Source organism: Tupaia chinensis, unplaced genomic scaffold (genome assembly GCF_000334495.1).
Source record: "Tupaia chinensis unplaced genomic scaffold, TupChi_1.0 Scaffold000647_1, whole genome shotgun sequence".
Classification (NCBI taxonomy): Eukaryota; Metazoa; Chordata; class Mammalia; order Scandentia; family Tupaiidae; genus Tupaia; species Tupaia belangeri.
Genome location: NW_006160168.1, coordinates 454,258 through 468,331, shown reverse-complemented (window position 1 = coordinate 468,331; position 14,074 = coordinate 454,258). Strand labels below are relative to the sequence as shown.

General features: G+C 36.7%; 1 protein-coding gene across 5 annotated transcripts in view; it reads right to left on the bottom strand.

Annotated features, from left to right (window-relative positions):
- Positions 1–5,194: 5,194 nt before the first annotated feature.
- NSUN6 (NOP2/Sun RNA methyltransferase 6) overlaps positions 5,195–14,074 on the bottom strand; it is a 111,645-nt gene continuing 102,765 nt past the window's right edge. For 4 of the 5 annotated variants that reach the window (XM_027776237.1, XM_006159730.3, XM_027776238.1 and 1 more), the window contains one exon: positions 5,195–5,920. In XM_027776237.1, the coding sequence (XP_027632038.1) occupies positions 5,687–5,920 (234 nt within the window). In that variant the 3' untranslated portion in view covers positions 5,195–5,686. Of the gene's footprint in view, positions 5,921–6,146; positions 6,228–14,074 lie in introns of all 5 variants that reach the window. The other variant, XR_003551268.1, reaches the window with a different exon arrangement.

The window sequence follows — 14,074 nt, the reverse complement described above, 5'->3', positions numbered from 1 at the left end:
GCCCCAAAAAAAAAAACCAAAAAAAAAAAAAAAAAAAAAAGATTCAAGAAAAATCCTACTAGAAGCCTGGAAGACCAAGAGATGTTTCAGCGCTAATAAGTATTATCTGCCCTTCCACAGAGAAAAAGCATGTATTTATTCCTGTCTCTATGAGTGTTTTCCACTTAATCATTCTTAAAGCTCAATCTCTAGAGACTTAGTAAAACACAGTTATTCTACTTCAAGGAATTATTCAATCGATCTATATTTAAAGGCAATAAATAGACCCTCTAGTACAAGAGCTTTATGAACTAAAGTTGTAACTTTTCTGCCTGACATATAATATATTATATATATATATATATATATATATCAGTTTGATCACACTATTTTAGAGTCTTAATGCCAAGTCAGCAGATTTGCTTTATGAATTACAGGGACTAGAAATGCCCACATTCAGGAAATTTGTAATAACATTGTCTAGACACCTATCCCATTCTAGTAGTAAGTCTGTACATACTGTAAATATGTGTGATTACTTGACTTGAAAAGGTTTAATTTCTGAATGTTATAACATCCTTGTAAGTTTATAATTTTAACCATAAATTATGGTAAATATAATCAAACTCCAGAGGTTGTTCTACTCCATACAGTTCACACTGATTGTGACAAACACATTCTTAGTAGCTAGTGTCTGTTATAGTCACTGCACTGGAGTATCATCCGAGCCGAAACCTGCTGTATGCATGTGTGTGTGTGTGTGCGTGTGTGCGTGTGCGCGTGTGTGTATATGTGTGTGTAATAATGTGCACGAATGATTGGTTGAGATGAATTGAAAATCTGAAGACATGAAAAAACTAGAGACTGATATCTAGAATTCTGCCCACCTGGCTTTGTCTGTAATTGTGCTCTATGTTGCTTTAATAATCCACTGAGCAGTCAGGGAATGTGAGGACGCTTGCTGCCAAAGGTAACTAGGAAAGCATTCATCTGCTGGCTCCTTGTTTTTGCTCCTAGAGAGTAAAAATACAGGCAACTTTTACTGTGAGTGTTTCACTGGAAATGTACAATCTTTGTGTGTTAGAGTATTTGTGTTAGTAAGAAACGTTTACACAGCTGTGGAATTATTTCATGGGGAAATAAATTTTATAACTTCTCCCACTTCCTTTTCTAACCCGGCCTATCGTTCCTGTTACCTCCCAGCTCCTATCATTCCTCCCTTACCACCAACTTGAACAGCTTCACTGTCTGTCAGAACCCAGAAGTGCTTCTTATAACCAAAGTTTCTGTTCTTCAGAATTATCAGGGCAAAATGGGTGACCTGAAGTGAATGAGATGTTAAGAGCATGTTCCTACATTAGACATCTTCTCTGAGGGGGAACCTAGAAGATACTATCTCCATGCCTCAATTACACTGCTGGAAGCTTATAAAGTTGTCATTGTGTTAAGGTTAAAACCTTTCCCATGTTACTTATGCACATTTTGTCCAGTTCGGACTGGACAGGTAAGACAGTATTAGATGGACATGTACCTTGCACTTGAAGTTTGTCCCAGGAGAATGCCCATCTGTAGTAATTACCTAGTTCCAGATCTGTACATTAATTTATTTAACAAAATTACAGTAGTTATAACCTATATTTTGTTTCTCTGATTATTGCAGGTTCATGCCAAATGGTATTGGATTTGTATTAGTAAAACTGTTTAACACTGAAGTCATTTCCCCTATACTCAAGAAAAATCAGTTTTAAAAATGAGTTACATATATAGTGTTTTATTAGCTATTATATGAAAATTTTCCATCAGAATCCATGTTAATAAGCCCTGTTCTGTTTATATGAATTTATGTATTAGACATAAAATCAGTAACAACATTTATTACTTTTTGACAAAATGTTCATATCACTGGGAAACCCTATTCCAATTAGAATTGCTTTTATAAAAGATTTCTGATAAATTTTCACCATGGGAAGATGTTGCTAATCACCACTCTGATCCTTTCCTATGTGTTATTTCATCCCAATTCATTATTTTGGAATATATAAATTCTTGAAGTATAACTGGTATTTATCTTGCTGCTGTCATTAATACCTTTCAAAGAATAGTGCTTAAGGATTCCATCTTTTTCATTTTGAATCTAGTTTCTCTCTTTACTATGGAACATGTTAGTGCAAATCAGAGTGTTCCTCAAAATATTATGAAGGATTTGACATGAGAGCATCTAAACATGAAAACTGTATAGTGGGGCATGTGTGTAAACAGTGTGTAGTAAATTTGTAAATGAAAAAATAATCCCAGGGACAATGGGATATTTACTGACTTGTGGAATGTAAAATTATAGTCTTTTCACAAAGCAAAGGCTTAATCTTAACTTACTCAGTTGTAGAATCATGATTTTTGTAGTCAACCTAGAAATGCTGGAAATGTACTTAATAGTTGTTTTTTTTGTCATATTTGTTTCAGTTTTTTCCTATGCTCTTTCTTGACTGCTCATTTAAGTTACTGTTACAAAAGGTGCTGCTAAATGTAGGATGTCTTAGTCATTGTAATTTGGGACAATGCCACAGTTTTAACATGGTCTGCTATGCATTCCTGTTGAACAAACATTCACTGTCAGCTACACTGAACTGTTCTACAGACCTGGTTTAAAGTCATTCATATAAAACAAATAAAGAGCTGGCTTCTGCACTGTTTACTAGTAGTAGCATTAATTGCCATTTTAGGAATGAGTCTTAAAGTTGAGAATATGTTAACTATTCAGCATTTTCTACTTGACCATCTTCATTAAGGTCAATGCTAATTACCTGGTGTTTCCTTAGTAATTTTCCCATTATGTAAGATAAAAAAAAAAAAAACAAAGTTGGCTGATAGCACAGTGTAGTGACACTCTGAAATGTTAGAACTGGGACCAGTAGATGGTGTCATTTTTATGGTGCTGGACTCCCACATGGTTGAACGCAGTTCAAGTCCCAGACCCAGTGGCTTGAAAATGACACTGGGCGTGTGTGTGTGCATGCCCAGGATTCCCAGAATAAAATGGAGGAGAAGGGATTGTAGTGGCCATCCCCTCCCTGGGGAGTGACTTCTCACTTTTCCTCTCACTGTCTCTCTCTCTCTCTCTCTGGCAAGCACAGACATCCTACTATAGCAAAAACCTCTATTAAAAAAAAAAAAAAAAGGAAATATGATAGGAAGGGCTTTGTTTGTATCCCAAGGCCTCACTGTCCATGCTGGGCACATGTGTGCCTGTGATCCGTGCTGGCTGGGGCTGAACTGTGGTGTGAAGATACACAATCTTGGGTGAGTGACTCAATTTCTCCCATCAAACAAACAAAAACTTAGGTAGTTCATGGTTAAGATTTTTAAAGATATGAACAGTAGCAGAGTAATCTTCCTCCCTCATTAATTCTATATGTGCAAAAATTGTTGAAACTGATTTGGAATTTTATTCTTAAAGAAGGGTCGTGCTCTCTTGCAGTCCTGTCTCAGACACCCAGCTGGGACTACAGGTGAGACCTCCATATTCTGCCATCTTAGTACCATGTACTACCATGGCTAGACCTCTTCCTTCACTTAAAAAATAAAGATTCATCACACAAATTTAACTCTTCGTCCTTTTCCCTTTGCTCAGTGATGCAATTTTTCTTTCTGTGACCTTTAAGTATACATTCTCTTTTTCAATTTGTTTAATATATCAAAGGGAAGAAACAAACTGGAAATGGTTAAAGAATTTAAGGAAAATGTACTCAATCCCCATGCATTTATTCAGTTATTTCTATAAAGCTGGATGTAACAAAAAGATACAGGTAATATTTATAGCAACAACTTACAGGTACAAACTAATGATAAGCTATAGTTTCACAACAGATTGTGAACATTGTATTCACTTGTCCTTCATTAAGGGGGAATTTAATGATATTCTTCATTTGTCTGTGTATGTCAAATATGCCAGTGTTTTTCTGTTTTGCTGGCACTCCTTGTATTTTTATATCTGTTGGCATTAATCAAAACTTTACACTAGTACAAGTTGCTAGGCTGATTTGCTACCCTTTCCATCCCAGCTTAGGACACAAGGCTTTGCAGAGAACATGAAAAGAAATGGATTTTGTGGAATTTCTTAAAATACATTTAAAGTTTGTGGAGGTATGCTGAGCCTGGGGAACAGTGAGCCATAGTAAACAGTACTTCTCTGTAGTCAAATAACATCTCCTGGGTATAAGGCAAAAGGAAAGCTATAGGGCATGTGTGCTTGCTGGAAAGAGAGACAAAGAGACAGAGAAATTTCTCCCCTCCAGGGGAATGGCCATGCTGCTGTCCCTTTTCCTCCATTATCCTCCTAGGACTTTGGGCATGCATGTCCACATGTGTGCGGCATGAATTTTAAACTGCCAGGTCTAGGACTTGAACTGCAGTCAACTACATGGGAAGTCTAGCGACGTAGCCATTACATCATGTGCTGGTCCCAGAAGAGGCCATTTTAAAGCTCTGACTTGATCCAAGAGACCTTACAATTGTTATAGATACTTAAATAGATCTGAGAAATTCCTAAAAATGAAACAAAACCCATGAGGAAAAAAAAATTAAACTTTTAGGTAATTATGTCCTATCATCTACTTCTTATGCTTAAGGCCAGAAACTTTGGGTGATTTGAATCAAAGCTAACAAAATAGCTTGATTCAATTAACACCACATGAGATAGACTTTAACCTACAGCTAGATACTGGACATTTTAAATAAAAAAAAAAACTGGGTAGATTAAAGCAAACTAAGATTATAATGTTCTTTAAAAAGCAGTCACATACATTGGTCATCAGAGGGAAATGTTTGGTCACTGTTGCAGTTTGATTAAAGTTCTTGTTTTGGTCTGAGTTCAGATATGATTATGCAGTGACCTTTTTGTTTGTTTGTTTTATTCTATTATAGAAATGGTTACCTTCTCTGATATTGGTGTTCTGTGAAACTGTTTATAGGAGAACACCAAGACCCTGTTGTAAGTACCACACTGATTTCAAGCTGTAGAAGCTAGTTTTCTCTTTTTCATTAATCACTTCCTAATAACTAGTATAATATGTATTCCTACAGATGATAAAAGGTACCCAAATTGTGGGATATTCTCAATTTATTATCTACAAAGTGAAGAAAATACCCACTTTATTCTAATATCATGAAAAAACTTAAATATAGTAAACGCAGACTATGAATTAGAAAGAAGTCTAGATTTCATGTGAAAAAGAGTTGATTTACTGAATAAGTCATATAAAATATTTACCTCAGTCATTGGTACATGGTAAATGTTCTACTTCTCATACCCTGAATTCTTAAGGAAGTGGAATTTTATTGGAAACAGAAAACAATTATTTTGTAAACCACATTAAATATTGCTAATTTTATTCCTTTTGTTAGATTCACTAATTTTTAACAGTAAACATTATTTATATTCTTTACAAATTAAAAACTTCCCAAATGAAAACATGTTCTAGATATGTACAGAATCTTTTTTTTATACTCTATCCATAAGGAAAATTAAAAAAAACAAAACAACTATCTCATATCACCTTTACTTCCTCCTCTATGCCACTTGATCCCTGATGAAACAGCTGGCAGCCTTTTCTGTTTCCTTAGTAACCAGGCTACCACTTGCTTGATCTGACAACACACTGGTTTTATTACAAACAATTAAAAAAAAATACAGATAGCAAATATTCAGTTTTCATTTCTGATGATCCTTCTCCTGTGTGCTTTTGCATTTCATAAATTTTGCAATGAAAAAGCCTATACAATCCTTATTTGCCAGCCAAATCATGTCTTCAGTTCTGGCATCTCTGAGAGAACCAATGTCAGTGTTCTGTAATGGCACAACAGATGGATCAAATCGCTGCAGCTGTTTCAACTGTTCAAATGATAGGCCAGCTCCCAGCATTCCTTCTCCTCCAATCTGTGGGTCCTGTTGAAGAAAATGAATAAATGTGGATGAATGACCTGTAAAGTAAGTTTGCCTGGTACAACTGAAGAGACAATTTGGGTTGTAACTACATCTTCTCAAAGTAGAAAGCAAGTAAATACCTTTTATGTTTGTGGAATGTACATGCTGTTTTCTGAGTAATGAAGTGAGAAAGCAATAATATGTGGTCACTTGAGAAGTGAAGACCTATTGTGTCCTACACACTTACCAAGTGTTGCGACATTACAAAAGGCTGGAGCTTCGTAGTTAGAAACAAATGGATTCAAATTGCAGCTCTGTCACATTTTAGCTGTGTGAAAATAAACAATTAATTTTACCTGACCTCATTTCCTCATCCATAAAATAGATAAAACACTCAATTTTGAGACTAAGAAAAATATGGTATTAGGGCCAGCAGTTAGTGTAATGGCTATGTCGCTGAACTCCCATGTAGTCAACTGTGGTTCAGTTCCCAGAGCCGGCGGCTTAAAACTCATGCCAGGTCTGCATGTGTGCGTGCCCAAGATCCCAAGAGGAGAATGGAGGAGAAGGGATTGCGGTGTGGCCATCCCCCCTGGGGGGTGATTTCTTGCTTTTGACCTCTCCCTGTCTGTCTTTCTGGCGAGTGCATGCACCTGTAGTAAAAACCTCTCCAAAAAAAAAAGTTGATATTAAAACTGGCACACTGTTGGCACTCAGTAAACAGAAGATTATTATCAATAAGGTAATACAGGGACCAGTAGTTAGAGTAATGGCTATGTCACTGGACTCCCATGTAGTCAACTGCGGTTCAAATCCCGGACCTGGTGGCTTAAACTCACGCCGGGCGCGTGTGCGTGAGTGCCTAAGATCCCAAGAGGAGAATGGAGGAGAAGGGACTGTGGCGTGGCCATCCCCCCTGGGGGGTAATTTCTCACTTTCTGTCTCTCTGGTGAGCGCACGTGCCCTATAGCAAAAACCTCTCCAAAAAAAAAAAAAAAGAGAGAGAGGAAAGAAAAAAAGTAAGGTAATACATAACATTCAACTTTATCATTCTCCATAATTCTGAAAGGACTTGCCTAGGCATCTAAAAATGCCTCTCTTTGACCCATACCAATTGGATAATAAAAGTCTTCTTTTTCTTGTTTTATTTGTACTAGAAGAACAAATATTAGAAAGTGTTAAAGCTACATTGATTAGATCATGGAATTAATGAGGAATTGAGCAATACTTGTAAACTTCTGTAAGAGCTCCATATTTCTACCTTAAGTCACCATTTCACAGACAAATGTTTGCACATGGATGATGATGGGTTTTCAGATATATACTTAAGAGAACATATATAGTTTATTATCCTACAGGAGTGAGGGGGCAAGCTTTCTATCTCACTTCATGTGAATTCTGAAGTTTTTCTCTCATCTATAATGTAACTGTATTTCTGAAAGAAGAAATAATCTCTGGATTGTTTCTATTTATTATTTAAATTACCTACTGGAATTCAATGTACAAGGGTACCACTAAAGTTAGATGTTCAATGAATGCTAATAAACGTAAGTATTACAGATTTAAACTTAATTTCAAACATCATAGGCTAAAATTCATATCATAGATACAGTCGTAATGAAAAGCGTAACAAAGTTACATTAGTACTAAAAAAAGGTAGTACAAGAACGTTTGTTTCAAATGATATACACTGAATATAGTAAATTGCAAAGAAGCAATAACCCTGAACCACATTTTTCCCATTTAATGGTATTTGTTCCTTTTTTGCTTTTGGTTTTGAAACTCTTTTTTTCTTAACTGACACAATAATTGTACATATTTATGAGGTACAGTGTGATATTTCAGGACATGAATAATATTTAATCAAATCAGGATAATTAGCATAAGCATCATTTCAAATATGTCTTTTGTTTTGGTAACATTAAAATCTTCTCTTTGGGTCATCCCGTGATGCAGTGGTTAGGGTGGCTGGATTACATATGGCCAACTGCACAGTTCGAGTCCTGTACACAACAGCTTGAGAAACATACTGGGCACGTGTGCATGCAAGCCCAAAATCCCAACAGGAAGGAAAAATGGAGAAGGGATTGCACCAAGACCTTTCCCCATGGGAGGGATTCTTTTTCCCTTTCTCTCTCTCTCTCTAAAGAGCACATGTGTCCTCTAGCAAAAGTTTAAAGAAAAAAAATTTGTCTTTTAGTTATTCTGCTATATATAATAAATTGTTAATTGTAGTTACCCTAATGTTCTACCACAAGTTGTTCCTTTTGTCTAACTGTAATTTTTTTTATCTGTTAACCAATGCCTCTTCATACTTCTTCCTAATATTCTCTATCTAGCAGTCACTGTTCCTTACTTCAGGCCATACATGAGGTGGCTGAGAAAGTCACAACTTATTCTATGTAAAAATGCATCATAACTCCTGACAGCCCAAAATATAGTATGTGCATATTTTCTACCATTCTGTGGGCTGTTTCTTCATTCAGTTGATTGTTTCCTTTGTTGTACATAAGCATTTTAGTTTCCTAGAGTCCCATTTTTATATTTTTGTTTTTGTTGCCTAAGCTTTTGAGATTTTTATTATTTAATTCTTTGCCCCAACCAATGTTCTAAAGAGTTTTCTTATATATTCTAGTTATAAATCCTTTGTCAAATGTATAGTTTGATATAATTCCATTGGTTTATTTTTGCTTTTTGTTTTCTGTTTTTGAGATATTATCCAAAAAAACTTTACCCAGACCAATGTCATGAAGCATTTCTCTTGTTTTCCTATAGTACTTTCATGATTTCAAGCCTTGTGTTTAAGTCTTTCATCCACTTTGATTTGATTTTTCAAAAAAATAAGGTACAAGACAAGGGTCTAGTTTTTTCCAATTTTCCCAGCATCTTTTAAAGCTTATTTATTTTTTTCCATAAGCAAGAGAGACATTGAGATAGAATATCTCCAAAAGTGTCTTCATGCTGCAGTCCAACTGTAGCCAGCTGTAGAACATGGGCATGAAGTACATGGATTAATATACTTACATATATACTTTTATATAGATAGATAGATAGATAGATAGATAGATAGATAGATAGATAGATATAGATATAGATATGATATGTATCTTTGTGGGGTATATTATATTGTTTTTTTTTTTTTTTTTGGAGAGGTTTTTGCTATAGGGCGCGTGCGCTCGCCAGACAGACAGGGAAAGACAGAGAGACAGAAAGCGAGAAATCACCAAGGGGGGATGGCCATGCCGCAATCCCTTCTCCTCCATTCTCCTCTCAGGATCCTGGGCACTCACGCACATGTGCCTGGCGTGAGCTTAAGCCACCAGGTTCGGGACGCGAACTGCAGTCGACTACGTGGGAGTCCAGCGACACAGCCATTATGCTAACTGCTGGTCCCGGGTATAGTATATTCTTTAAAAGATGCAAAGTATAGGGGTCAGGAGGTGGCATAATAGTTGAGGTGCTGGACTCCCAACTGCAGTTCAAGTCCCAGACCAGACCTGGCAGCTTGCTTTCTCACTTTCTCTTTTACTCTCATGTGCCACATAGAAATTTTAAAATAATAAATAAATTTTTAAAGAAATGCAAAGTATCAAATCCAGGATATTCACATACTCACCTTCTTCAACAATGAACTTTTGATCACATTTTACATATTTTTTAATTGCCAGAGGGCACATGTGCTCACCAGAGAGAGACAGACAGAAGGAGAAGGAGAAACCTTTTTTTTTCTATTTTTTTAAATTTAAGTTTTGGGTTTTTTTTTTGTTTTGTTTTGTTTTGTTTTTAAGATGTTTTTGCTATAGGGTGCGTGCATGTCTGGGACTCAAACCGCGGTAGACTATGTGGGAATCCAGCGACATAGCCATTATGCTAACTGCTGGTCCCCCAAGTTTTGGGGTTTTTTGAGAATATTTTGCTATAGGGTGTATGTGCTTGCTGGAGAAAGAGACAGGCAGAGAGACAGAAAGTGAGAACTCACCCCCCCCCCAGGGGGGACTGTCACACTACAATGACTTCTCTGTATTTCTTTTGGGATTTTGAGCATGCATACACACGTGCCCAGTATGAGTTTTAAGCCACCAGTTCAGGACTCGAACCATGGTTGACCATGTGGGAGTCCAGTGACATAATTATTATGCCATCTGCTGGTCCCTGAGAAAGCACCTTCTAAAGTATTACTACACTGCATGTAATAATACTTTAGATTTGGGGCATAAATACACACCTGCCTGATACGTTTTACAAACCAGTGAAGTCAGGATTCAGAACATGATCAGCCATCTGGGATCTGGCTACACAGCCCTATGCTGTGCCCATTTGACAATATTTCTACTACTCTGTGTGTTGAAATATTAAATTGACTTTTTTTTTTTTTTACTTTGCTTTGCTACATCTTCCCATAACCTCTTCTTATTTAAATACATCCTTGTATCCATTAAAAATTTTCTCTCATCCCCAACCACATAGCTTCTGGTATTTATTGTAATCTATTTTTATGCTTTCAAATCCTTCAGTTTCTGCGGTACAGTTAGGGCATTTGGTATGTTAGGTAAGAACATAGTATTTGTCTTCATAGTCTAGCTATTTTACTTAGGATTACAGTCCAGATTCTTCCACGTTGTGTCTAATGACAGGATTCTGTTGTTCTTTATGGCTGAGTAGTATTCCACTGTGTATAAATACATATTTTCCTGATCCGGTCATAGATTCTTGGGCACTTAACTTGATTTCATGACTTAGCTCTCGTCAATAATGCTGCAATAAACACAGACATGGAAATATCTCTCCAACTAAGTGATTGACTGTCCTTTGGCTATATACCCAATAGAGGAACTGCTGGTCATATGGTAGTTTTATTTATAGATTTTTGATGAACCTCTATACTGTTTTCTGTGGTGGCTGTACTATTTTATATCCCTACTAGTACCACAGAAGTGTTCCCTTTTCTCTAAACCTTGCCAGTACTTCTTTTTTTAATCAAAGCCATTCTGGTTGTCAGTTAAGTGATAATCTCATTGTAGTTTTGATTTGCATTTTCCTTATGACAAGAAATGTTGCACATTTTTAAAATGTTTTTTAGCCATTCGTACATCTTCCTCTAGGTTACCTATTTAGGTCTATCTTTGTTTCTTTTCTTTTCTCTCTCTCTCTTTTTCTAGTAGCTGTGTTTTCCCAGAGAGAGAGAGAGAGACAGAGGGAGAGAAAAAAGTGCCCTCCCCGCCCCCAGTGAAGAATGGTCTCATCACAATCCTCTGTCTTCTACCTTACTCTCCTTTTGGGGTTTTGGGCATGCACATACAGATGCCCAGCATGTTTCTCAAGCTGCCAGGTCTGTAACTTGAACTAGAGTTGCACAGTTGCTCATGTGAGATCTACTAGGCCACAGAACCAGCCCAACTGTCCATTTTTTAAACTAGATTTTTGTTCTTCTGGTGAGCTATTTGAGTTCCATATATTTCTTGTTATCAATCTCTTATATGAAGTAGTTTGCAAATATTTTCTCCCATTTTGTGAGTCATCTCTTTATTCTATTTGTCGTTTTCTTTGCTGTGCAGATGCTTTTTAGGTTGTGTTACTGCCTTGCTTTAGGGGCCTTATTCAAATCATTTTAGCCTACTTCAATATCTTGAAGTGTCTCTCCAGTGTTTCCTTCCAGTAATGTTATGGGTTAGAACTTTATGGGGTTTTTTAAAATATTTAACTTTATTTATTATTATATCATTATTATTTTCCAATTTGATCAGAGAGACACAGAGAGAGAGAGAGGAAGTGAGAAAGCAAGCCACCAGGCCCAGGACTCGAACCCTGGTCGGCCATGTGGGAGTCCAGAGCCTTTAACCACCATGCCACTTGCCAGCCCCAGAACTTTATGTTTAAGTCTAAGCCGTTTTGAGTAAATTTTTGTAAATGGTAAGAGATGAGGACCTAGTTTCATTTTTCTGCAGGTGGATATTGTTTTCCCAGCACCATTTGTTGAAAAGAATATCTTTCACCCCTGGATTGTCTTTTATCCTTTGTTAAAAAGTCAATTGGCTATATGCTCCACTCCCCCACCCCCTAGATTTTCTTTTCTACTCCACTGGTCTATGTATCTGCTTTGTGTCAGTACCATGCTATTTTGGTTGTTACAGCTTTCTCATACATAATCTGAAGTCAGACAGTGAGATGCCTCTAACTTTACTCTTTTTGTATATTATTGCTTTAGTCATACAGGTCTTTTGTGATTCTAGACACATTTTATGATATTTTTCCTGTTTCTATGAAGAATGTCATTAGAATTTTAATAGGAATTGCACTGACTATAGATTACATTGGGTAGTATCAAAATTTACCTATGTTGATTCTGCCAATATATGAAGAAAGGGTGTCTTTCCATTTTTTTATGTCATTTTCAGTTTTTAATGAGCTTTTTAAAAATATAATTTTTATAGTAAAGCCTTTTTACTTTGGTTACTTATTTTTGTAAACAGTCATTTCTGCTTCTGTTTATTCACTATTAGAGTAAAAAACACAAGACTTTAGTATGTTGATTTTATAACTTGTAAATATATTGACTTATCATCTTTAAGAGATTTTTAGTGGATTCTTTGGTTTTCCTATGTATATAATTATGCCATTTATAAAGGGACAATTTAGCTTCTTATCCAATTTGGATGCTATTTTAAAATTAATTATGTTTATTATTATTATTATATCTGGGGTGGGGGGGGGAAGTGAGAAAGCAAGCCATCAGGTCTGGGACTCAAATCATGGTCAGCCATGTGGGAGACCAGCACTTCAACTACCATGCCACATGCTAGTTCCTCCAATTTGGATGCATTTTATTTATAACACTTAGTTATGTGATTGTGTTGGCTAGGATTTTCTATACTATGTTGAATAGAATAGAAAAAATGAACATCCTTGTCTTGTTTCAGTTTTGAGAGAAAGAGATTTCAACTTTTCCCCATTAAATATGATGTTAGCTGTGAGTCCGTCATATATGACTTACTGTGTTAATAAATTTACCTTCCAGGGCCAACACATGCCATGGAGATTAGGGCAGCTGGATCCCACATGGTCATCCCTGCAGTTTGAGTCCAGGACCGGTGGCTTGAAGAACATGCCAGGCACATGTGAGTATATGCCCAAAATCTGAAGGGGAGAATAGAGACAGGGATTATGTCATGGTCATCCCCCTGGAGAGGTCCTCTGTCTCTGGTGAGCATATGTGCCCTTAAAAATAAAATGGACTATCTCCTTCTCTGCATTCTCTCTCTCCTCTTCCAACACAAATGCCCTCTGGTAAATCAAACACAACAGAAGTTTTTTAGAATTCAGTAAAGTCATCATTTCTGAGCTTTTCTTTGATGGGAGACTTTGGTTGTATTACTGATTCAGTTTCATTACTCATTATTGGTATGCTCAGATTTTTATTAAGGGGCATTCAGGAAGTTCATGAACAATGCATATGACAAAAAATGTTGCATGAATTTCAAAATTCTTTGCACCAAAATTCATACTTTTATTCACTTTCCCAAGAATTTTTTGAAGTTCCTTCATATTTCTTCCTGATTCAATCTTGGTAAGTTCTGTGTGTTCAGAACCTAGGTTTTCAATCGTTGGTGTAATAGTTATTCATAATAGTTTGTAATAAACATTTATATGCCTGTTGTATTAGTTGTAATGTTTAAAATTTCACTTCTGATTTTATTTGGGTATTTTTTTGCTATAGGGCACATGTGCTTGCCAAAAAAACAGATACATAAAGAAAGAAATCATCCCTCGGGGGGATGGCCATGCCACAATCCCTTCTCCATTCTCCTCCTGGAATCTTGGGCACACATGCACAGGCGCCCAGTGTGAGTTTAAGCCACTGGGTCCAGGACTCAAACCACGATAGATTACGTGGGAGTCCAGCAACACAGTCATTATGCCAACTGCTGGTCCCCCTTCAGCACTTCTTGGAGAGCTGGTCTGGTATTGGTAAGTTCTTTCAGGATTTGTTTATCTGAGAATGTTTTTGCCTTTCTTTTTTTTTTTTTTTTGAGAGATTTTCACTGTAGGGCGCGTGCGCTCGCCAGACAGAGAGAGACATAGAGAGAGAAAGCGAGAAATCACCCCCCAGGGGGGATGGTCACGCCGCAATCCCTTCTCCTCCATTCTCCTCTCGGGATCTTGGGCACGCACGCACAT